Below are 26,046 nucleotides of genomic sequence, written 5' to 3'. Positions count from 1 at the left end.
CAACCTCGTGCCGCAATTTTAGCAAGCACAGAAAGGGGCCTATATTGGAGACCAAAAGTTGTCTTTTTTATTTAAATTTTATTTAAATTTCACCTTTATTTAACCAGATAGGCTAGTTGAGAACAAGTTCTCATTTACAACTGCGACCTGGCCAATATAAAGCATAGCAGTGTGAACAGACAACAACACAGAGTTACACATGGAGTGTAGAAAAAAAGAGTCTATATACATTGTGTGCAAAAGGCATGAGGAGGTAGGCGAATAATTACAATTTTGCAGATTAACACTGGAGTGATAAATGATCAGATGGTCATGTGCAAGGTAGAGATACTAATATGCAAAAGAGCAGAAAAGTAAATAAATAGAAACAGTATGGGGATGAGCTAGGTAAATTGGGTGGGCTATTTACCGATGGACTATGTACAGCTGCAGCGATCGGTTAGCTGCTCAGATAGCAGATGTTTAAAGTTGGTGAGGGAGATAAGTGTCCAACTTCAGCGATTTTTGCAATTCGTTCCAGTCACAGGCAGCAGGGAACTGGAAGGAAAGGCGGATGATCAGTGTGATACACCTGCTGGAGCGCGTGCTACGGGTGGGTGTTGCCATCGTGACCAGTGAACTGAGATAAGGCGGAGCTTTACCTAGCATGTACTTGTAGAGGACCGGGAGCCAGTGGGTCTGGCGATGAACATGTAGCGAGGGCCAGCCAACTAGAGCATACAGGTCGCAGTGGTGGGTGGTATAAGGTGCTTTAGTAACAAAACGGACGGCACTGTGATAAACTGCATCCAGTTTGCGGAGTAGAGTATTGGAAGCTATTTTGTAGATGACATCGCCGAAGTCGAGGATCGGTAGGATAGTCAGTTTTACTAGGGTAAGTTTGGCGGCGTGAGTGAAGGAGGCTTTGTTGCGGAATAGAAAGCCGACTCTAGATTTGATTTTAGATTGGAGATGTTTGATATGAGTCTGGAAGGAGAGTTTACAGTCTAGCCAGACACCTAGGTACTTATAGATGTCCACATATTCTAGGTTGGAACCATCCAGGGTGGTGATGCTAGTCGGGCGTGCGGGTGCAGGCAGCGAACGGTTGAAAAGCATGCATTTGGTTTTACTAGCGTTTAAGAGGAGTTGGAGGCCACAGAAGGAGTGTTGTGTGGCATTGAAGCTCGTTTGGAGGTTAGATAGCACAGTGTCCAAGGAAGGGCCAAGAAGTATACAGAACGGTGTCGTCTGCGTAGAGGTGGATCAGGGAATCGCCCGCAGCAAGAGCAACATCATTGATATATACAGAGAAAAGAGTCGGCCCGAGAATTGAACCCTGTGGCACCCCCATAGAGACTGCCAGAGGACCGGACAACATGCTCTCTGATTTGACACACTGAACTCTGTCTGCAAAGTAGTTGGTAAACCAGGCAAGGCAGTCATTAGAAAATCAGAGGCTACTGAGTTTGCCGATAAGAATATGGTGATTAGCAGAGTCGAAAGCCTTGGCCAGGTCGATGAAGACGCCTGCACAGTACTGTCTTTTATCGATGGCGGTTATGATATCGTTTAGTACCTTGAGCGTGGCTGAGGTGCACCTGTGACCGGCTCGGAAACCAGATTTCACAGCGGAGAAGGTACGGTGGGATTCGAGATGGTCAGTGATCTGTTTGTTGACTAGGCTTTCGAAGACCTTAGATAGACCTATATCCATCCTGCCCTGCCTGTAACAGTTTGGGTCCAGGGTATCTCCCCCTTTGAAGAGGGGGATGACTGCGGCAGCTTTCCAATCCTTGGGGATCTCAGACGATATGAAAGAGAGGTTGAACAGGCTGGTAATAGGGGTTGCAACAATGGCGGCGGATAGTTTCAGAAATAGAGGGTCCAGATTGTCAAGACCAGCTGATTGGTACAGGTCCAGGTTTTGCATCTGCTATCTGGATTTGGGTAAAGGAGAAGCTGGGGAGGCTTGGGCGAGTAGCTGCGGGGGGGGGCGGAGCTGTTGGCCGAGGTTGGAGTAGCCAGGAGGAAGGCATGGCCAGCCTTTGAGAAATGCTTGTTGAAGTTTTCGATTATCATGGATTTATCAGTGGTGACCGTGTTACCTAGCCTCAGTGCAGTGGGCAGCTGGGAGGAGGTGCTCTTGTTCTCCTTGGACTTCACAGTGTCCCAGAACTTCTTGGAGTTAAAGCTACAGGATGCAAATTTCTGCTTGAAAAAGCTGGCCTTTGCTTTCCTGACTGACTGCGTGTATTGGTCCCTGACTTCCCTGAACAGTTGCATATCGCGGCGACTATTCGATGCTATTGCAGTCGGCCACAGGATGTTTTTGTGCTTGTCGAGGGCAGTCAGGTCTGGAGTGAACGAAGGGCTATATCTGTTCTTAGTTCTGTATTTTTTTAACAGAGCATGCTTATCTAAGATGGTGAGGAAGTTACTTTTAAAGAATGACCAGGCATTCTCAACTGACGGGATGAGGTCAATATCCTTCCAGGATACCCGGGCCAGGTCAATTAGAAAGGCCTGCTCGCAGAAGTGTTTTAGGGAGCGTTTGACAGTGATGAGGGGTGGTTGTTTGACTGCGGACCCGTAGCGGATACAGGCAATGAGGCAGTGATCGCTGAGATCCTGGTTGAAGACAGCGGAGGTGTATTTGGAGGGCCAGTTGGTCAGGATAACGTCTATGAGGGTGCCCCTTGTTTACAGATTTAGGGTTGTACCTGGTGGGTACCTTGATGATTTGTGTGAGATTGAGGGCATCTAGCTTAGATTGTAGGACTGCCGGGGTGTTAAGCATATCCCAGTTTAGGTCACCTAACAGAACAAACTCTGAAGCTAGATGGGGGGGCGATCAATTCACAAATGGTGTCCAGGGCACAGCTGGGAGCTGAGGGGGGTCGGTAGCAGGCGGCAACAGTGAGAGACTTATGTCTGGAGAGAGTAATTTTTTTAATTAGTAGTTCGAACTGTTTGGGTATGGACCTGGAAAGTATGACATTACTTTGCAGGCTATCTCTGCAGTAGACTGCAACTCCTCCCCCTTTGGCAGTTCTATCTTGATGGAAAATGTTATAGTTGGGTATGGAAATCTCTGAATTTTTGGTGGCCTTCCAAAGCCAGGATTCAGAAACGGCAAGGACATCAGGGTTGGCAGAGTGTGCTCAAGCAGTGAGTAAAACAAACTTAGGGATGAGGCTTCTGTTGAAATGCATGAAACCAAGGCTTTTTCGATCACAGAAGTCAACAAATGAGGGTGCCTGGGGACATGCAGGGCCTGGGTTTACCTCTGGCACACTGCTTCAAGTTTCAACAACATGATTAACTTATTTCTAGCCTACAATCATCGATGTCACTACTAATGTGAAAACAAGACCAAATTTCACTTCTTGCTCATTTTAAGACAATTGTCAAATACTTTTTACATTCATTACAGACTGGCTACGCTATTGGCCATACCTTTTACAATGTATTTCCACTGTTGTGGGCCTTTAATCATCTGTCTGACTTTGTTGTTCACACAGGAGATAGAACTGACTACCATGGGTCCTCTGAGGAGCCTCAACAACCTCATGATGCTGACAAGGCAGAGAAGAGTCTCTCCACATCAGAACACGTCAAGAAACACGAGCAGAGATCCACAGGGAATAAATCTCACTGCTGCTCTGACTGTGGGAAGAGATTCACCTCCTCAGCAGGCATTAAAATTCATCAGAGAATCCACACAGGAGAGAAACCTTTTACCTGTACTCAATGTGGGAAGAGTTTTACAACATCTGGCCATCTGACTCTACACCAGAGAACACACACAGGAGAGAAACCTTATAGCTGTGGTCAATGTGGGAAGAGTTTTTCCTCATCTAGCAGTCTCACTCAACACCAGAGAATACACACAGGAGAGAAACCGTATAGCTGTGGTCAATGTGGGAAGAGTTTTGGTCAATCTGGCGATCTGACAGTGCACCAGAGAATACATACAGGACAGAAACCTTATAGCTGTGATCAATGTGCCAAGAGTTTTGTTGGATCTGGTCTGCTGACATTACACCAGAGAACACACACAGGAGAGAAACCTTATAGCTGTAATCAATGTGAGAAGAGTTTTAATACATCTGGCCATCTTGTTGTACACCAAAGAACACACACGGGAGAGAAACCTTACAGCTGTGATCAATGTGGGAAGAGTTTTACTCAGCTAAGCAACCTGATATCACACCAGAGAACACACACGGGAGATAAATCTTATAGCTGTGATCAATGTGGGAAGAGTTTTACTCAGCCAAGCAACCTGACACGACACCAGAGAACACACACGGGAGAGAAACCATATAGCTGTGATCAATGTGGGAAGTTTTTTTTTACATCTAGCCATCTGAAGATACACCAGAGAACACACACAGGAGAGAAACCGTATAGCTGTGATCAATGTGGGAAGAGTTTTGTTACTTCTGGCCAGCTGACTTTACACCAGAGAACACACACGGGAGAGAAACCTTATAGCTGTGATCAATGTGGGAAGAGTTTTACTACATCTAGCAATCTGACTATACACCAGAGAACACACACAGGAGTTAAAGGTTATAGCTGTGACCAGAGATAATCTGATTAAAGATCTCTGATCAAATATTAGAAAATACATACATGAAGGAGTTGTTTCATGATTTCAATGAATTAATGTCACAATTTAGAAAGTTTTTTTTACATTGTAGAAGGAGTATTTTAATGATGTCACAATGTAGAACCCTAAACATTTGCCCCCTATTCTATTGATTTCAGCATGATATGGATATTAGCCCCAGGGGAAAATTCTAGGCTCTGAATTGAAAGAGTACTATTTATATGATTTATCAAAAATTGACTAACAAAAAAAGATCTGTGTTACACTTACCACGTTGGTGACCCACTGGAATCAAAATGCAACACTTCAAAATGTAGCTAGATGTTCTCTACAAATTGTCCTCTAACCAGTGACGTACACATCATTCCCAGATTCCGTGTGGTTTTTGAGCTGTTAGTTTTAACAGGACGTGCAACCTCATCTCTCTCCTCTCGCACAATTGATTTCAACATTATATTGATGAGTTATGACAAATAAGTGTTGTGTTCCTTTGTTTAGCGACCCCTACATTTAAATGCATCACTCCAAAATGTAGCTGACTGTCTTCTGCAGGTTGTCCTCTAGCCAGTGAGGTAAAAGATATCTCCCATTTCCATGTTTTTTTTGTGTTAGTTTCAACAGCACGTACAACCTGATTTCCCCCCTAATCGATAAGTGATTTATTGCTACTTGTCAAAACAACAGCATTTTTGGTGCTTGTGCAGTTAAGGAGCTTGTTTAAATAAATACAACAAATAGGATTATTGTGGGAGATGTTTGTGTAAATAGCACATGTTATGTTTAGGTTTTCAATTTATCCCAAACTGTTCTGCATATTGGTTATTGATTTGGACACGTTAAAACTGTGTTTTGACAGTGGCCTATCCCATCTAGCAAAATGTCATTGAAAAGATGTTGAAAATATGACTATGCACCCAAATATTTCATATTTACATTTCATGTAACATTTAGTAGTGATATTTATTAATGCAACCAACTGACAGTTTTTTGGGTACAATTATATTGACATTGTTGCCCTGCTTTTAGAATATCAGGGTTATTTCTCACATGTGCCAACCCAAATGTACTAGAGCATGACATTGGGGACTGGGCCCCGATCCAACAACATGCCTATCGAGTGAACCCTGAAAAAAGAGAGAAGCTCCGCAGTGAGGTGGAAAGTTACTACGGATAATGCAGGAGTTTCCTCTTGAAATCAGACATGTCTGTGGTAAGGACAACTTGGTTTCTGATTGTCTCAAGGGTGGGCAGTCAAAAAGTTTTGCGTTTAGCCAGGGAGTTGCCATGGATTACAATGTATTTTGACTGCACGTTTTTCCGTATTTGGAGATGATTTTTGTTTGGGTTCGTTCCGAGGGGACGAGAGTTCTAGAAGCTAGTGAGTTTTAGGAAGACGAGAGTTCTGGAAACTGACTTTTTCAAAAAATCAAGATTGTAGAAACATATATATATTTAGAAATGTGTGTTTTCCTGTTTTTAATTGTTGACAGTCAGTGGACACCATGTTTATATTGGTGAAGGTAAAGCATTGTAGTTTATAATGTGAAATGCAAGTTGTTTTCTGTTGGTGGTGAGCAAACTTGTCCAACAAAAACATAGGATATTCTTGTTGTCTTAATAAAGGGGAAGGTGTTACAGGCTTTGGTTTTTCCATTTATGTTTTGAGGTTGGACTTTAGCTCGTGAGCCCGAAAAGTTCGTTAGCACGAAGGACGCACTGATTGGCGTCACCTCGTTAGTCAGTATGTGTTACACCTGTGCTGGCTTGTCCATCTTGTTAGTGGGAAGGTGTTTCACCTGAGCTGGTCCAGGTTCTATTTAAGAGTGTCTGGCCCAGTGCTTCAGTTGTCTTGAGAGATGTGGAGAGTCAACACCTTCAGTCGATCCACCTTTTTGGTTATTTTGCTTCCTGTTTATAAGTTTGAGGTGGTGGGACGGGTGCGCCATCGTCCGTGAGGAGATGGCGCAAAGTACATCTGGACCGTCGGTTCCGGGAATTGGACTGGCCAACACGGTGCGCTTTTCTTGGCGGGGAAAAGAGATGGAGCCTTGGGGGAGAGAAACCTTCGGGAGGAACATCCTAATGGGGCACCTAAAATTGAAGGTTAAAGATGTGCTATGCCTTCAGGGGAACCCAATGGAGAAGGGGTTTGATGTAACCCTATATTTGGAAGAAAAACACAATGAGATTATGAAGACGGTGACGGAAGGGAAAGAAGAAGGTCCCCTGTGTCATTACACGGTGACCAGCCTGGCAAGAAACAACTTCAGGGTGGTCACCGTAACCATGTACAATCCGCACGTGAAGGACGAAGAAGTGAGGGCCTTTCTGGGGAGGTACATGGACAATGTCTCCTCAGCGAGGTACCTCAGGGACTCCCTGGGTTTCTGGAATGGGAAGAGAGGCTTCCAGGCGTTACTCAGGGAGTCCCCGAAGAGTGTGGATGGCTACCTCCATCCTCCGGCGATGTTCTCCCTGGGGGCTGACAGGGGAACACTACTATGCACGTCAGCCCCCGTTCTGCAGGCGTTGTATGGCCTACGGCCATACCCTGGCCTCGTGCAGTAACAAGAAATGTCGTTTTTATGGGTCGGAAGAGCACGAGGCCAGGGAGTGTGACGAGCCCAAGGCTTGCCACGGGTGTGGCTCCAGAGAACACCTGTGGCGTGATTGCCCAGATCGTCACAGGTCATACGCGTCTGCAGCTGGGGGGGGAGCGGGGGATGGGGGAGGAAAGAAGACGTGTGCGGATTGTACGGATGGCACAGGGGAAAAGAAGGCAAGAGAAGAGGATGGAAAGAAGGAAGAAATGAGAAGAAAGAGGCGGGAAGAAGGAAAGAGTGGAAAAGAAGAGGAGAAGGAAAAGAAGGCAGAAGAACGTAAAGGGGCGGTGAAGGGGACAGTGGTGCGAGAAGGAGTGGAAGAGGGAACGGGGACAGTGACAGGGACAGTGACGAGGGAGGAGTGGAGGTGGGAGGGGAGTGGGGGGACAGCCTGCCAGGCTTCCTCGAGGTCGAAATGAGGGATTTGGTGGAGGAGTTAGCGGGGATGGGACGTTGTGTCTCCCCGCTACCTCCTTCACCAAAGAAGAAAGGGATGAAGAGGGGGAGCTTGGCAGGAAGTGAGAGGGAGGGGGTGTGGAGGGGGAGGGGGGCTAAGAGAGTGGCGGGGTGGGGGGGGGTAATTTGTCCCCGGTTTGCCTCAGCCCCTTGCATTTTAGTGGATGACTCCAGTGAGGGGTCGGTGGGCTGTTTGCTAGAGGGATCCCAACTCCTGTTTGAGGAGATGGGGTCCCCTACATGCAGCCCCGAGGCAAACAGGGAGGGGGGGATGGTGGGTGGGGAGGGAGGACCCAACACACTGCCTGGGTCATGGGTTGGGATGGAGGACGGGGGGGCGTCAGGAGAGGAGAAGACGTCCCCGCCGGTGGAGATGGACCAGGGGAGCATCGGGTGAGTCTCCTGTTTTTTCTTTGGGTTTTTGGGGTTTGTATTTGTCGTAAATAATTAAATGAATAGTTCTGTTTCTTTTTTTAGTCTAAATGTTAGGGGTTAAGGGATAATGTTAAAAGGAGGGCAGTTTTTTGTTATTTAGAGGGTGTGGGGTTTGATTTCTGTTTTTTACAGGAGGTTCACCTGAGGGATGGTGGGGACGTGTGTAGATTTAAGAGGGAGTGGGATAAGGGGGAATCTTTTTGGGGCATAGGAGGGGTGCACTCAACAGGAGTAGGGATTTTGTGTGGGCATAGAGAGGTTAAAATAGAGAACACTTTTGTAATAATGCAGGGTAGAGTTTTGGGGATAGATGTTAAGTTTAGAGAAGCTAGATATAGGTTAATTGGGGTGTATGGGCCACAGGTGGCGGCAGACAGGAGGGAGATGGTGGACTGTCTGGCGCCCCTGTGTGTTACAAACAGGCACTTGGTGATAGGAGGAGACTTTAATATAGATTTAGGGGTAGGTGGTGATAGCAGTGCAGGTGCCATCTCTGGGCTAATGGCTTGCCATGGTCTGGTTGATGGTGGCCTGCACACTACTCCGGCAATGGTCGGTCCTACATGGCGCAACTCCAGGGGGGTTGCGCGGAGGCTCGACTACATTTTTGTATCCAGGTCTTTGGGTCAGTTGTCTGGGCGGCTGTTGCCTGTTTTCTTCACGGATCACGACGGGGTGTTCCTGCAGGTGGGGTCGCCAGTCTGCCTCTTCGGTAGGGGGTACTGGAAGTTAGATCGGGATATACTGGAGGAGCAGGCTTTCGTTGATGCATTTTTTTTGTTTCTTTCGGAGGCTTGAAGGCCTCCGGTCCATGTGCGAGGGGGTGTTAGAGTGGTGGGATTTAGTCAAGGGGAGGATAAGGGCTTTTATAATAGGATATTGTAGAAGGAAAAAAAGGGAGGAAAGGAGGGAGGTGGATCGTATCCAAAGGTTAATTGAACTCGAGTACGAGGCAGGCAACCTCGGCGGGTCGATTGACTGGGAGAGATTCGCAGCCCTAAAGGCGCAGCTCAGGGAGCTGCAGGAGCAGAAGGCTCGAGCTTTCCTGGAGCGTGCGCATAGTGGCTTTCTAGAACATAATGAGACTTGTTCCGCTATGTTCTTTAAGTCGGTTAGGGCCAGACAGAGTAGGAAGGTAATGCAGGGAGTTAGGGAAGAAAATGGTAGTATAGTAAGTAAACCAGAGGAAATGGTCAGGGTGACAACTGATCATTTCCAAGGTTTATTTAAGGAAAGGGAAATAGATGTAGAGCAGGGAAACGTGTTTTTAGAACACTTAGAGACGTGATGGAGGCCCAGATCTCACTAGAAGAGGTTGAGAGCGCTCTTAGGAGGATGGGAAAAGGGAAGGTGCCTGGGATGGATGGGCTGCCGGCTGAGTTTTACCTCAAGTTTTGGGGTATACTTGGACCAGTGGTTCTCGAAGTCTTGAAGGCCATCCTTGAGACGGGGGTCCCGGGGGGATCAATTGGTGTGCTGTCACTTCTTTATAAGAAGGGGGAAGCAACTGACCTTGGCAACTGGCGGCCATTGACCATGCTGTGCGTAGATTACAAGATTCTTGCAAAGGTTTTAGCAGACCGGTTGCGCACAGCCCTTCCCTACGTCGTCCACGAGGATCAGACGTGCGGGGTAGAGGGCCGCTCTATAAGATGGAACCTACAGTTGATCAGGGATTCCATCGCTTGGGTTGAAGATAGAGGGCTGCCTTTAATGGTAGCAGCGCTAGATCAGGCGAAAGCTTTTGATCGCGTGAATAGATCTTTTCTATTCAGGGTGTTAGGTAGATTAGGATTTGGGGAGAAGTTTATAGGATGGATCCGTACTTTATATGTCGGAGCGGGGTGTCGAGTTAGTGTAAATAGTCACTTAGGTGACATTTTTGACCTCTCGTCTGGGGTCAGGCAGGGATGCCCACTCTCGGCTCTCCTCTTCGTTCTGTACATGGAGCCTCTGGGGGCTGCCATTAGGGCAGACACAGGGGTGGAAGGCTTGTTGATCCCTGGAAGCGGTGGGCTGCGTGTTAAGATGACGCAGTACGCCGACGACACTTCCTTGCTGTTGTGCAAGGACTCGTGCCTGACAAGGTCCCTTGCCATCTTTGGGGATTTCACCCGAGCGTCGGGAGCAGTTCTGAACCATGCAAAGTCTTCCGTCAAGTTTTTCGGAAGATGGCGCGGTAGAACGGATGTGCCTGGGGGGTTATCTCTCTGTGAAGGGGCCCTGAGGATTCTCGGGGTTCATTTTGAGACCTCCGGCTCAGTGACGCTAAACTGGAACATGCGTATCGCAGTGGTACAGAGGAAGCTAGCAATGTGGAAGGCTAGGTATTTGTCTTTTATGGGCAAAGTCCTGGTCCTAAAGGTGGATGTGTTGCCGTCTCTTTTGTATTTGGCATACATCTACCCATTGCCGGCTTGTCTGAGGAGGCCTCTAGTGAGGCTTGTGTTTCAGTTTATGTGGAGTGGCAGGTGCGAGTGGGTCGCCAGGGCACGCATGATCTGTCCCATCGGGGAGGGAGGTAGGGGGGTACCACATTTCCCCCTCAAGCTGGACGCCATTTTTGTTTCTTTCTTGTTGACGGAGCTTGCTCGTCCGGTTATACACCCGTCCGGTTACCTCCTGCGGGTGTTCTTCTCGTATAAGGCGAGAAGCGTAATGGTGTGGTCTAACGCGGGTCCTCGGGCGGAACAGCTGCCGTGGCACTTTGGCCATGTGGCCAAGTGGCTGCGTGCGCACCCCGAGGTTGAAGTTGCCCGAGTAGGTTTAGACCACAGGCACCTGTACGAGGAGGTCAGGCAGGCAGGGAGTCCTGCGCCTGTAGCGGGCATCTCGTCAGTGGTCTGGGAGGGAGTGCAGGCGCGGGGCCTGGACAACAGGCTCAAGGACCTGAATTGGTTGGGCCTCCATAAGCGCTTGCCGGTACGTGCCATCTTGTACCGGTATAGTTTGGTGCAATCCCCCACCTGTCCAAGATCCTCTTGTGGCAGGGAGGAGACTGTGCGCCATGCCTTCTGGGACTGTGCCTTTGCCGGACTAGTCTGGGCTAGGGCACGGGTGATGCTAGGTGTGGTTAGGAGTGATTTTGTTTTGACATGGGCTAGGCTAGAGAGAGGCGTAGGGAGAGCAAAGGGAACGGATAGGGACAGGTTTCTGCTCTGGCTTCTATGAGTCTCTTTAAAAGGGGACTGTGGGAAGCCAGGCAGAATTTAGTCAAGACAGGGAGAGATTGGGGGTGGAAGGGATAGTGGGAAGGGTGGAAGGTGATTTGAGGGGGAAGATGAAGAGGGAGGAGAGGAAGTGGGGGAAGCATGCGGCACGGGAGAGGTGGAAAGGGGGTTTAGGGCTGGGAGTGTTAGAGTGAGTTTGGTAAGGGGATAGATTAGGGAAGGGGAGATAGGGAAAGGGTTAGGTATTGGTTAGGTATGACGGGGAGGGACGATGCTCCCCTGAGGTTTGTTTTTGTTTGATGTTTTTGTAAATAGAATTAATTAAGAATGAATGAGAATTATGATTTTGTAATAGTATGAATGGTATTGATTGTAATAAATTATTTTAACCACAACCTTTTTGGTTTGCTTCCTGTCTTTAAGTTTGTTAGTATAGTTTTTCTTTTGTTTGCCTCTTCCTGGGCAGATTTAGTGGGTCTCATTGTGGGTGTCTTTTAGGTCCCAATTGTTGTTACTAGTCAATATTCAGTGGACACCCTCAGTGTCTTTCAGAACCCCTCCAAAAAACAAGCTTATATTTTGGGTTGGATATTGCATACAATTCATATTTTAATCAATGGAATTTCCTTAGGGTGCTCGTTATTCTTCTGTTGTGTACTAAATATGTTTTTATTGTCATTGTGTTGCATTCATGCCTGAAATGTGCTATATAAATAAAGCTAGAGTTGATTCCAACAACAAAATGTTATTTTTATTTCACCTTCATTTAACCAGGTAGGCCAGTTGAGAACAAGTTCTAATTTACAACTGTGACCTGGCCAAGATAAAGCAAAGTAGTGTGACAAAAACAACACCGAGTTACACATGAGATAAACAAAAGTACAGTCAGTAACACAACAGAAAATCTATATACAGTGTTTGCAAATGGAGTTTAGGCAATAAATAGGCCTTAGTGGCGAAATAATTACAATTTAGCAATTAAACACTGGAGTGATGAATGTGCAAGTAGAGATACTGGGGTGCAAAGGAGTAAAAAATAAATAACAATACGGGGATGAGGTAGTTGGATGTGGCTATTTACAGATGGGCTGTGTAGAGGTGCAATGATCTGTAAGCTGCTCTGACAGCTGATGCTTAAAGTTAGTGAGGGATATATATATATATGAACCCAATGACCGACCAATCGAAAGACTCTTGGTCCTTCTTAGTATGAAAATCAGTATCAATCCCATGTCAAAGGATTCAACTACTGAAAACAGAAACAAACAAATGGATCAACCAGATCAATCCCACTTTTCCAGCCTGCTGAAGGCGTGGTTGAGCGGTAAACACCACCCCCGGCTCTACCAGGGGCTTGAGGTGGTCTCCCACAGCTCTGATTATGTCATGTTCTGTGGCCTTGCCGTTCCATTTCTTGACTGCCCCTTCAACACAGAAATAAACACATTCAGTCATATTATATAAAATATTCAAGGTAATGGATATGGAGCATCTATGGCCTCCGTTACACCTGGCACCTAAATGTGACTTCTGAATATGCACAAGCAATGTAAAGAGATGGGGTGAATGAGTGTGGAAAAGTACATTTTACACACATTACCTTCATAATATCAAAAAACAAATGTGTGTGCCTGAGAGGAAATTAACGTTCACACAGCCAAAAGGGGTGAGAAATTACACCAATATCAGTGGACAATTTGCACTAATGTAAATAAACATAGATGGAATATATTACCTTTTGCTGAAGCGATGAACTACGAAGGGGACATACGTATTTACCATCTAAACCATGTGTGACCTCTCACCTCTCTGGCTGTAGAAGTGTTCTTCCTAACCAGTCCCTCAACAGCTCTCTGACTGAGCTCCACCCTCACTGGGTCTTCAGAGGAGAGGAACACTGAGGAGGGATGGAAGGATGAATGGATCAGTCAGTCAATAAAGTGTAGAGCTGCTGTCTATGCTGGCTAACAAAATCACTATCTTAGTAGTTCATTAAAGGAAATAAGGGTTTGTGACTGCTGAATACCAACTATCAATCACTTAGAAAGTATTCGGCCCCCTTGAACTTTGCGACCTTTTGCCACATTTCAGGCTTCCAACATAAAGATATAAAACTGTATTTTTTGTGAAGAATCAACAACAAGTGGGACACAATCATGAAGTGGAACGACATTTATTGGATATTTCAAACTTTTTTAACAAATCAAAAACTGAAAAATTGAGCGTGCAAAATTATTCAGCCCCCTTAAGTTAATACTTTGTAGCGCCACCTTTTGCTGCGATTACAGCTGTAAGTCGCTTGGGGTATGTCTCTATCAGTTTTGCATGTCGAGAGACTGAAATTTTTTCCCATTCCTCCTTGCAAAACAGCTCGAGCTCAGTGAGGTTGGATGGAGAGCATTTGTGAACAGCAGTTTTCAGTTCTTTCCACAGATTCTCGATTGGATTCAGGTCTGGACTTTGACTTGGCCATTCTAACACCTGGATATGTTTATTTTTGAACCATTCCATTGTAGATTTTGCTTTATGTTTTGGATCATTGTCTTGTTGGAAGACAAATCTCCGTCCCAGTCTCAGGTCTTTTGCAGACTCCATCAGGTTTTCTTCCAGAATGGTCCTGTATTTGGCTCCATCCATCTTCCCATCAATTTTAACCATCTTCCCTGTCCCTGCTGAAGAAAAGCAGGCCCAAACCATGATGCTGCCACCACCATGTTTGACAGTGGGGATGGTGTGTTCAGGGTGATGAGCTGTGTTGCTTTTATGCCAAACATAACGTTTTGCATTGTTGCCAAAAAGTTCAATTTTGGTTTCATCTGACCAGAGCACCTTCTTCCACATGTTTGGTGTTTCTCCCAGGTGGCTTGTGGCAAACTTTAAACAACACTTTTTATGGATATCTTTAAGAAATGGCTTTCTTCTTGCCACTCTTCCATAAAGGCCAGATTTGTGCAATATACGACTGATTGTTGTCCTATGGACAGAGTCTCCCACCTCAGCTGTAGATCTCTGCAGTTCATCCAGAGTGATCATGGGCATAGACTACTTCCGGCGCCGACAGAGATGGCCGCCTCGCTTCACGTTCCTAGGAAACTATGCAGTTTTTTGTTTTTTTACGTGTTATTTCTTACATTAGTACCCCAGGTCATCTAAGGTTTCATTACATACAGTCGAGAAGAACTACTGAATATAAGATCAGCGTAAACTCACCATCAGTACGACCAAGAATATGTTTTTCGCAACGCGGATCCTGTGTTCTGCCTTGCAAACAGGACAACGGAGTGGATCCCATGCAGCGACCCAAAAAAACGACTCCGAAAAAGTGGGAAACGAGGCGGTCTTCTGGTCAGACTCCGGAGACGGGCACACCGTGCACCACTCCCTAGCATTCTTCTTGCCAATGTCCAGTCTCTTGACAACAAGGTTGATGAAATCCGAGCAAGGGTAGCATTCCAGAGGGACATCAGAGACTGTAACGTTCTTTGCTTCACGGAAACATGGCTCACTGGAGAGACGCTATCCGAGGCGGTGCAGCCAACGGGTTTCTCCACGCATCGCGCCGACAGAAACAAACATCTTTCTGGTAAGAAGAGGGGCGGGGGCGTATGCCTTATGGCTAACGAGACATGGTGTGATGAAAGAAACATACAGGAACTCAAATCCTTCTGTTCACCTGATTTAGAATTCCTCACAATCAAATGTAGACCGCATTATCTACCAAGAGAATTCTCTTCGATTATAATCACAGCCGTATATATCCCCCCAAGCAGACACATCGATGGCTCTGAACGAACTTTATTTAACTCTTTGCAAACTGGAAACCATTTATCCGGAGGCTGCATTCATTGTAGCTGGGGATTTTAACAAGGCTAATCTGAAAACAAGACTCCCTAAATTTTATCAGCATATCGATTGCGCAACCAGGGGTGGAAAGACCTTGGATCATTGTTACTCTAACTTCCGCGACGCATATAAGGCCTTGCCCCGCCCCCCTTTCGGAAAAGCTGACCACGACTTCATTTTGTTGATCCCTGCCTACAGACAGAAACTAAAACAAGAGGCTCCCACGCTGAGGTCTGTCCAACGCTGGTCCGACCAAGCTGACTCCACACTCCAAGACTGCTTCCATCACGTGGACTAGGATATGTTTCGTATTGCGTCAGATAAAAATATTGACGAATACGCTGATTCGGTGTGCGAGTTCATTAGAACGTGCGTTGAAGATGTCGTTCCCATAGCAACGATTAAAACATTCCCTAACCAGAAACCGTGGATTGATGGCAGCATTCGCGTGAAACTGAAACCGCGAACCACTGCTTTTAATCAGGGCAAGGTGTCTGGTAACATGACCGAATACAAACAGTGCAGCTATTCCCTCCGCAAGGCTATCAAACAAGCTAAGCGTCAGTACAGAGACAAAGTAGAATCTCAATTCAACGGCTCAGACACAAGAGGCATGTGGCAGGGTCTACAGTCAATCACGGACTACAGGAAGAAATCCAGCCCAGTCACGGACCAGGATGTCTTGCTCCCAGGCAGACTAAATAACTTTTTTGCCCGCTTTGAGGACAATACAGTGCCACTGACACGGCCTGCAACGAAAGGCTGCCCTCGCAAGGCTGCAGGCCCAGACGGCATCCCCAGCCGCGCCCTCAGAGCATGCGCAGACCAGCTGGCCGGTGTGTTTACGGACATATTCAATCAATCCCAATACCAGTCTGCTGTTCCCACATGCTTCAAGAGGGCCACCATTGTTCCTGTTCCCAAGAAAGCTAAGGTAACTGAGCTAAACGACTACCGCCCCGTAGCACTCACTTCCGTCATCATGAAGTGCTTTGAGAGACTAGTCAAGGACCATATCACCTCCACCCTACCTGACACCCTAGACCCACTCCAATTTGCTTACCGCCCAAATAAGTCCACAGACGATGCAATCTCAACCACATTGCACACTGCCCTAACCCATCTGGACAAGAGGAATACCTATGTGAGAATGCTGTTCATCGACTACAGCTCGGCATTCAACACCATAGTACCCTCCAAGCTCGTCATCAAGCTCGAGACCCTGGGTCTCGACCCCGCCCTGTGCAACTGGGTACTGGACTTCCTGACGGGCCGCCCCCAGGTGGTGAGGGTAGGCAACAACATCTCTTCCCCGCTGATCCTTAACACTGGGGCTCCACAAGGGTGCGTTCTGAGCCCTCTCCTGTACTCCCTGTTCACCCACGACTGCGTGGCCACGCACGCCTCCAACTCAATCATCAAGTTTGCGGACGACACAACAGTGGTAGGCTTGATTACCAACAACGACGAGACGGCCTACAGGGAGGAGGTGAGGGCCCTCGGAGTGTGGTGTCAGGAAAATAACCTCACACTCAACGTCAACAAAACTAAGGAGATGATTGTGGACTTCAGGAAACAGCAGAGGGAACACCCCCTATCCACATCGATGGAACAGTAGTGGAGAGGGTAGCAAGTTTTAAGTTCCTCGGCATACACATCACAGACAAACTGAATTGGTCCACTCACACAGACAGCATCGTGAAGAAGGCGCAGCAGCGCCTCTTCATCCTCAGGAGGCTGAAGAAATTTGGCTTGTCACCAAAAGCACTCACAAACTTCTACAGATGCACAATCGAGAGCATCCTGGCGGGCTGTATCACCGCCTGGTACGGCAACAGCTCCGCCCTCAACCGTAAGGCTCTCCAGAGGGTAGTGAGGTCTGCACAACGCATCACCGGGGGCAAACTACCTGCCCTCCAGGACACCTACACCACCCGATGTTACAGGAAGGCCATAAAGATCATCAAGGACATCAACCACCCGAGCCACTGCCTGTTCACCCCGCTATCATCCAGAAGGCGAGGTCAGTACAGGTGCATCAAAGCTGGGACCGAGAGACTGAAAAACAGCTTCTATCTCAAGGCCATCAGACTGTTAAACAGCCACCACTAACATTGAGTGCCTGCTGCCAACACACTGACACTGACACTGACTCAACTCCAGCCACTTTAATAATGGGAATTGATGGGGAATTATGTAAATATATCACTAGCCACTTTAAACAATGCTACCTTATATAATGTTACTTACCCTACATTATTCATCTCATATGCATACGTATATACTGTACTCTATATCATCGACTGCATCCTTATGTAATACATGTATCACTAGCCACTTTAACTATGCCACTTTGTTTACATACTCATCTCATATGTATATACTGTACTCGATACCATCTACTGTATCTTGCCTATGCTGCTCTGTACCATCACTCATTCATATATCCTTATGTACATATTCTTTATCCCCTTACACTGTGTATAAGACAGTAGTTTTGGAATTGTTAGTTAGATTACTTGTTGGTTATTACTGCATTGTCGGAACTAGAAGCACAAGCATTTCGCTACACTCGCATTAACATCTGCTAACCATGTGTATGTGACAAATAAAATTTGATTTGATTTGATTTGCATCTCTGATCAGTCTTCTCCTTATATGAGCTGAAAGTTTAGAGGGACGGCCAGGTCTTGGTAGATTTGCAGTGGTCTGATACTCCTTCCATTTCAATATTATCGCTTGCACAGTGCCCCTTGGGATGTTTAAAGCTTGGGAAATCTTTTTGTATCCAAATCCGGCTTTAAACTTCTTCACAACAGTATTTTGGACCTGCCTGGTGTGTTCCTTGTTCTTCATGATGCTCTCTGCGCTTTTAACGGACCTCTGAGACTATCACAGTGCAGGTGCATTTATACGGAGACTTGATTACACACAGGTGGATTGTATTTATCATCATTAGTCATTTAGGTCAACATTGGATCATTCAGAGATCCTCACTGAACTTCTGGAGAGAGTTTGCTGCACTGAAAGTAAAGGGGCTAAATAATTTTGCACGCCCAATTTTTCAGTTTTTGATTTGTTAAAAAAGTTTGAAATATCCAATAAATGTCGTTCCACTTCATGATTGTGTCCCACTTGTTGTTGATTCTTCACAAAAAAATACAGTTTTATATCTTTATGTTTGAAGCCTGAAATGTGGCAAAAGGTCGCAAAGTTCAAGGGGGCCGAATACTTTCGCAAGGCACTGCACCAGTTCCCAGTGTTCGCGGGGTCCGACATGCCAATCAACCTGCTATCTGCCAATCACGGGAATGCCTGGAATGTTCTGATGCCGGGCATCCTGGCGGTTGGCGGAGTGGCGTGGAGGGGGGTTGGGCAGGGGGATGGAGCATTGGAAGTTTTAAGATCAGGTTTAGCCTGTGTTCTCTCTCTTTCGTCTCGGCTTCACAAGAGAAGTTCACAATTAGCTTGTGGGTTATCCTTCATTTATTTGGCGTGGGCTACGGCCAAACAGTAATCTGTGTAAAGTTGGTTTAATAAACCGTCAATTCGTAAACTCAATCCTCTGTCTGGACAATCGTTCCTTTATGATCTAGTCAGGTCATTACAATACTATTAACTCACAAGGGGGCATAACGTTACATGTACAATACTATCCCATTTTGGAAACGTTACATGTACAATACTATCCCATTTTGGAAACATTACATGTACAATACTATCCCATTTTGGGAACGTTACATGGACAATACTATCCCATTTTGGAAATGTTACATGGACAATACTATCCCATTTTGGAAACGTTTCATGTACAATACTATCCCATTTTGGAAACGTTACATGGACAATACTATCCCATTTTTGAAACGTTACATGTACAATACTATCCCATTTTGGAAACGTTACATGTACAATACTATCCCGTTTTGGAAACGTTTCATGTACAATACTATCCCGTTTTGGAAACGTTTCATGTACAATACTTTCCCATTTTGGAAACGTTACATCTCCGCCCCCTTGTGGAGGGAAATTAATATATTCGATGGAAGCTGTAGATGGGATTCAAATGCATAATGGTATTAATACAGTGTCTAGACTACGTCTTTTGTATAAATTCCCTTCTGAATCATATCACAGTATTGCCACGCAGCAAAATATTGCAAATAATATTTCAAGTCAGCCTGAGAAAATATTGAACAATTTGTGTTCAAAGATATCTTGAAATGTGATATTAGGCCTGTATGGCAGTACTGTTACTGTATGGCTGTACTGTTACTGTATGGCAGTACTGTATTGGCTAATGCTTTCTCCAATATGTTCTTCTATTTTGCATTCAATTGTATGTCGATGCCATTTATCTTTCAATATTTATTTAATATATATATGTTTTAATGCTTGTAAGACTATTCTTTGACACATTTTCTCTTCCTTTGAAATTCTTATAGGACAGAACATGGACACAATACAATTGGGATCAAAAAGAAGGTACAGATATGTTGTAGGACAGCTGCATTTGAAGTGTACATTTAACCTACACAGCAGTCAATACAAACTGAAATCTAGCAGCATACAAATGTGTGCAAATGATCTTTTCAGATCTTCTCAGAAATGAATCAAGTCCATGGAATGGATATAGACAAAAAGAGAATTCAAGAACTATCAGAGGTAGAGAGGCGAGGCAGGGGTGAGGACATCACCCTGCTATTTTGACAGTCCCTGAAGGACAATACAGAAGAGGGATTTGCTCTTATTCCTTCCCTTTCTCTAATGTATTTTGTAATAAAATTAGCAAGTGTAGTAAGATCATTGCTTTACTTTACTAGGACTGGAGACCACAGCAGTGATCCTGCTCTTGCCCAACCTCTTCAAAGAGGACCCGAGTGGCCTTTATGTCCGTGACAAGGTATGCTTATGCACATATCATCTGTTTCTTCATAAACATAGGTGTGCATGCTTATATAAAACTACAGCTGAACATCTGTTATGTTCTTTGTTAATTGTATGTGTATTCATCTTCTCTAACTTTTGTTGACACTGATTTCACCGCTCTTCACTCCTTTACTGCACATCGGCGGAAATCCATTTCACCATGTGAGTGAAATCCCACTGGCCTTTGATGGGGAGAACATCCACGTCCTCGAGGACGTCCCCATGGGACTTGGGGCTCTGCTAGGGCTGGATTTTTTATTTTCCATTAAATTTCCCAAAAATGTCAGAAAAACACTTATGTTGTTAAGTTACTGTGTTCTGGGAATAAGAGAAGTTGGGGTGAAGTTACCAGGGCCGGTCATAAAGATGGCAAACTTCAAAACATAACTAAGTGAATATGATATACACACTAAAGCTGAAAAATCTGTATTTAGCATCAAGTCTACGATGTTGTTAGTTTACCTATGATTCATTTTCAATGTATGTTGTTTTTATTGTAAATCTTTATATTTTTTTAAATGTCATGAAAAGCACTATACAAAGTAAATGTATTATTTATTATGGTCTGACATGTCTGCAGAAATGTTGCAATTTTGTAATGTGTTTTTTTTTGTCAATTTTTTTGTAAATATTAATTCACATTTGTGGTGCCACTAAAAAAACAGTGAATTATTTAAATCAATAAGTAAGGACAGTTTTATTGGAGTACCCAGATGGAGAAAATCCAGTAAGCGTTTTATACTTACATCATTAGGGTGACTTACCCTAAAGTGGACACACTCCCATCAGTTTCTGAGACAACTGCCCAGACTTTGTAGACTGTTTAATAATGCTTAAACCTCATCTTTATCAAATTATCCATTAAAGATACCAACTCAAAAACCTACGTTCATCTACATATGGGTTGTTTAAATTGTATCTAATTATAATCTTAGTATTACTTTATCAAATCTCTAGTAATAACTATACACACATACAATTCATCATTTTTTCATATATTCACAGTATCCATATAAAACGTAAGAAATTGAGGTACTCACAACAACCATTCCATTTGCTTTTCCAAGGACTCTCCATAGCTACGAAGCAGCCCTCCAAACTCCCAGCGGAACCAAAAATAAACTTTTGTTTCCCGGACAATGACCATGGGATCGTCAACGGTTCTCTAACCTCCCAGAGACCACAGCAAAATCAAGCCTCCCAGGAACTATAGACCTTCCGCTGCTTTCTAAAATATCATCCCGTTTATTATCCAAATTTCAATCATCTGATTAAGCATATTTCTATATGTTACTATCCAAAAGTCAGATTAAGACTCATTTCCATATTTCCACAACTCTCATATCACAGTCACACAATGCTATTCCCAAACATACCTAATCAATTAGTTGTTTATCAACAATATTTTAACCTGCAGGAATATTTTCACATTTCTATCCCATGGTTAGTTCCTAGGATAATGCAACTCATACATTTACACTCAGAGCCTCCTGACTGGGCCCTGTTGATACCTCCACACAGGAATACAGACTCAGAGCCTCCTGTCTGGGCCCTGTTTACACCTCCAAGGTGCCCCCCTCACACAGGAATACACATTCAGAGCCTACTAACTGGACCCTGTTTACACCTCCAAGGTGCCACCTCACACAGGAATACACACTCAGAGCCTACGAGGCTTTTCTAAAAACTCCACTTGTTTTGCTCACTTTTCTTTTTTTAACTACGTTTGAGATGTGGTATCCACCCGGCTCGCTGCCTCTCAGATCAAAGGTGGGTCCATCTGCTCCGTTCCCGAAGTGTGGTCTCCCTAAGAATCCAAGTTTGAGGGATCCCTCGTGCACGATTTACCCAGGTCGTCAGGAGCGGTCACCAAGTCAAGATTCACATCCCCGTCGCCAAATGTGGTGGTTAATTTCTTTAATATCAAATGAGGAGAAACAAACTTATCACACAAGTCAGAGTTATTCTTAAACTAAATCTTTATTTACTTATTAATAAGGAGGCAGGTCAATACAATGCACATACATAAAGAGAATCAATTGAGTGCTCTACGATAATGATGGCTGGTCGACCCATGGGACAAAAGTACAAAGGCCTTTCACAGCCAAGATACTCTCATTTCAACCTACATGACAAACAATAGATGTATAGAACGGGTCACAAGGTTAAGGGGGAAGGTGTTACAGGCTTTGGTTTGTCCATTTATGTTTTGAGGTTGGACATTTGCATGTATAGCTCGTTAGCACATAGGAGGCACTGATTGGTGTCACCTCGTTAGTCAGTATGTGTTACACCTGTGCTGGCTTGTCCATCTCGTTGGGAAGGTGTTTCACCTGAGCTGGTCCAGGTTCTATTTAAGAGTGTCTGGCCCAGTGCTCCAGTTGTCTTGATAGATGTGACAAATCAACACCTTTAGTTGCGCTACCGTTTTGGTTTGCTTCCTGTTTTTAAGTTTGTTGTGGGTTTTTCTTTTGTTTGCCTCTTCTTGGGCAGATTTAGTGGGTCTCATGGTGGGTGTCTTTTAGGTCCCAGTTGTTGTTACTAGTCAACTTTCAGTGGACACTGAGAGTAAAATTTGCAAGATTATGTTATTATACTTTTATTGCATCAAATGGTTGTTTTATGGAACAGAATATAGAGGGTTCTTAGACCTATTGTGTCTGTGTTCTACTGAGGATGGGCTTCTGGGAGAAAACATTGACAGGAGATTTACAATGTCTTTTGGGTGATAAAACCTTAGGAGACCGCATTCCAGAATTTGAGTTAATGTTTCTGTTCTATATGGTACCAGGGAGAGATGACCCCAGGGCCAGACCCTGGTCTCTACACAAAGAGTACTGTTTTTACAGCAGATACTGTCTGCTGAGAATTATAAGTATTTTTCATACAAATCTTAAGACAACAAATATATCCTATGTTTTTGTTGGACAGGTTTGCTTACTACCAACAGAAAACAACTTCCATTTCACATCATAATCTACTATAATGATTCACCTTCTACAATATTAACATGGTGTCTACGGGCTGTCAACAATTCAAAGCAAGAAAAAACATTTCTAAATAATATAAAATCAATTTATTTTTATATCATTTTTCTTACTATAGAATCCTAAAACTCTCATGTTCCAAAAACTCACTAGCTTCTTGAACTCTCTTCTTCCAAAAACTCACAGGCTTCGAGAACTCTCGTCCCCTTGGAACGAGCCCAAACAAAACTCATCTCCAATACAGAAAAACATGCAATAAACTGTGATCCATGGTAATGCACTGGCTAAACGCAAAACACATTTTTGACTGCCCACCCTTGAGACAATCAGCAATAGGTTGTCCTTACCACGGACATGACTGATTTCAAGAGGAAACTCCTGTAATATCCGTAGTAACTTTTCACCTCACTGCGGAGCTTCTCTCTCTTTTCAGGGTTCACTTGATAGGCATGTTGTTGGATCTGGGCCCAGTCCCTAATGTCAGGCTCTAGTACATTTGGGTTGGCACATCTGAGAATTAACCCTGATATTACAAAAGCAGGGCAACAATGTAAATTAACAGTGGGGCAAAAAAGTATTTAGTCAGCCACCAATTGTGCAAGTTCTCCCACTTAAAAAGATGAGAGAGGCCTGTAATTTTCATCACAGGTACACTTCAACTATGACAGACAAAATGAGAAAAAAAATCCAGAAAATCACATTGTAGGATTTTGAATGAATTTATTTGCAAATTATGGTGGAAAATAAGTATTTGGTCAATAACAAAAGTTTATCTCAATACTTTGTTATATACCCTTTGTTGGCAATGACAGAGGTCAAAAGTTTTCTGTAAGTCTTCACAAGGTTTTCACACACTGTTGCTGGTATTTTGGCCCATTCCTCCATGCAGATCTCCTCTAGAGCAGTGATGTTTGGGGCTGTTACTGGGCAACATGGACTTTCAACTCCCTCCAAAGATTTTCTATGGGGTTGAGATCTGGAGACTGGCTAGGCCACTCCACGACCTTGAAATGCTTCTTATGAAGCCACTCCTTCGTTGCCCGGGCGGTGTGTTTGGGATCATCGTCATGCTGAAAGACCCAGCCACGTTTCATCTTCAATGCCTTTGCTGATTTTCACTCAAAATCTCACGATACATGGCCCCATTCATTCTTTCCTTTACACGGATCAGTCGTCCTGGTCCCCTTGCAGAAAAACAGCCCCAAAGCATGATGTTTCCACCCCCATGCTTCACAGTAGGTATGGTGTTCTTTGGATGCAACTCAGCATTCTTTGTCCTCCAAACACGACGAGTTGAGTTTTTACCATAAAGTTCTATTTTGGTTTCATCTGACCATATGACATTCTCCCAATCTTCTTCTGGATCATCCATATGCTCTCTAGCAAACTTCAGATGGGCCTGGATATGTACTGGGTTAAGCAGGGGGACACGTCTGGCACTGCAGGATTTGAGTCCCTGGCGGCGTAGTGTGTTACTGATGGTAGGCTTTGTTACCTTGGTCCCAGCTCTCTGCAGGTCATTTACTAGGTCCCCCCGTGTGGTTCTGGGATTTTTGCTCACCGTTCTTGTAATCATTTTGACCCCACGGGGTGAGATCTTGCGTGGAACCCCAGATCGAGGGAGATTATCAGTGGTCTTGTATGTCTTCCATTTCCTAATAATTGCTCCCACAGTTGATTTCTTCAAACCAAGCTGCTTACCTATTGCAGATTCAGTCTTCCCAGCCTGGTGCAGGTCTACAATTTTGTTTCTGGTGTCCTTTGACAGCTCTTTGGTCTTGGCCATAATGGAGTTTGGAGTGTGACTGTTTGAGGTTGTGGACAGGTGTCTTTTATACTGATAAGTTAAAACAGGTGCCATTAATACAGGTAACGAGTGGAGGACAGAGGAGCCTCTTAAAGAAGAAGTTACAGGTCTGTGAGAGCCAGAAATCTTGCTTGTTTGTAGGTGACCAAATGCTTATTTTCCACAATAATTTTCAAATAAATTCATTACAAATCCTACAATGTGATTTTCTGGATTTTCTATCTCATTTTGTCTGTCATAGTTGAAGTGTACCTATGATGAAAATTACAGACCTCTCTCGTCTTTTTAAGTGGGAGAACATGCACAATTGGGAGAACATGCACAATGCCCCACTGTAATTGTACCCAAAATTGTCAGTTGGTTACATAAATAATTATGATTACTAAATGTTACATGAAATGTAAATGTGAAATATCAAAACCAAATGTACACCCTTTTGCTAATATGTATTAGCAATAATTCACTAAATGATCAGTCATTGAATAATAAAAAATGTATCTTTTGTCAGGCTGAATGTTTGAAATATGAGTAGGTGACTTGAGTCATGCTTCTTCAGTATTGGAATAAAGACATTTAGCACTTGAATGTTGTAAATAAATACTGGAGTGATGTAGGATTGTTAATAAAAATTGATTATAGATCAATTTATTATACTGTGACCATGTGTATAGGCTGCAAGTACATTGAAATTAAATTGTTTTCTTTTCAACTTTCACTTTCAACTAAAACCAAACTTAAATTGTATGTTTTCAACTACATTTTGCTAGGTGGGATAGCCCAAATGTCACAGTTTTAACGTGTCCAAATCAATAGTCCAAATGCAGAAAAAGATTGTGATAAATTGAAATCCTAAACATAAAATGTACTATCTACACAAACATCTGCCACAATAATCATATTACTTGTATTTACTAATACAAACACCTTATAAACTGCACAAGCACCAAAAACGCTGTTTTGACAAGTAGCAATAAATCACTGATATCAATTAGGGGCGAAATCAGGTTGTACGTGATGTTGAAACTAACACAACTAAAAAAACACATGGAAATGGGAGATATCTTTCATCTCACTGGTTAGAAGACAACATGCAGAAGACAGTTAGCTACATTTTGGAGAGATGCATTTAAATGTAGGGGTGACTAAACAAAGGAACGTAACACTTATTTGTCATCACTCAACAATATCATGTTGAAATCAACTGTGCCGAGAGGAGGGA

General features: G+C 44.2%; 1 protein-coding gene across 2 annotated transcripts in view; it reads left to right on the top strand.

The window, feature by feature from the left end:
* The window catches only part of LOC112230434 (zinc finger protein 501-like), a 29,986-nt gene extending 9,092 nt beyond the window's left edge, over positions 1 to 20,894 (top strand). The window contains exons 2-3 of one of the 2 annotated variants that reach the window (XM_042310852.1): positions 19,550 to 19,589; positions 19,928 to 20,894. In XM_042310852.1, coding sequence (XP_042166786.1) covers positions 19,550 to 19,589; positions 19,928 to 20,003 — 116 coding nt within the window. In that variant the 3' untranslated portion in view covers positions 20,004 to 20,894. Of the gene's footprint in view, positions 1 to 3,503; positions 6,238 to 19,549; positions 19,590 to 19,927 lie in introns of those variants that run through there. The other variant, XM_042310851.1, reaches the window with a different exon arrangement.
* Positions 20,895 to 26,046: the final 5,152 nt, after the last annotated feature.

The sequence above is a fragment of the Oncorhynchus tshawytscha genome, linkage group LG32 (genome assembly GCF_018296145.1).
Source record: "Oncorhynchus tshawytscha isolate Ot180627B linkage group LG32, Otsh_v2.0, whole genome shotgun sequence".
Lineage (NCBI taxonomy): Eukaryota > Metazoa > Chordata > Actinopteri > Salmoniformes > Salmonidae > Oncorhynchus > Oncorhynchus tshawytscha.
This window is presented reverse-complemented; position numbering and strand designations above follow the sequence as displayed.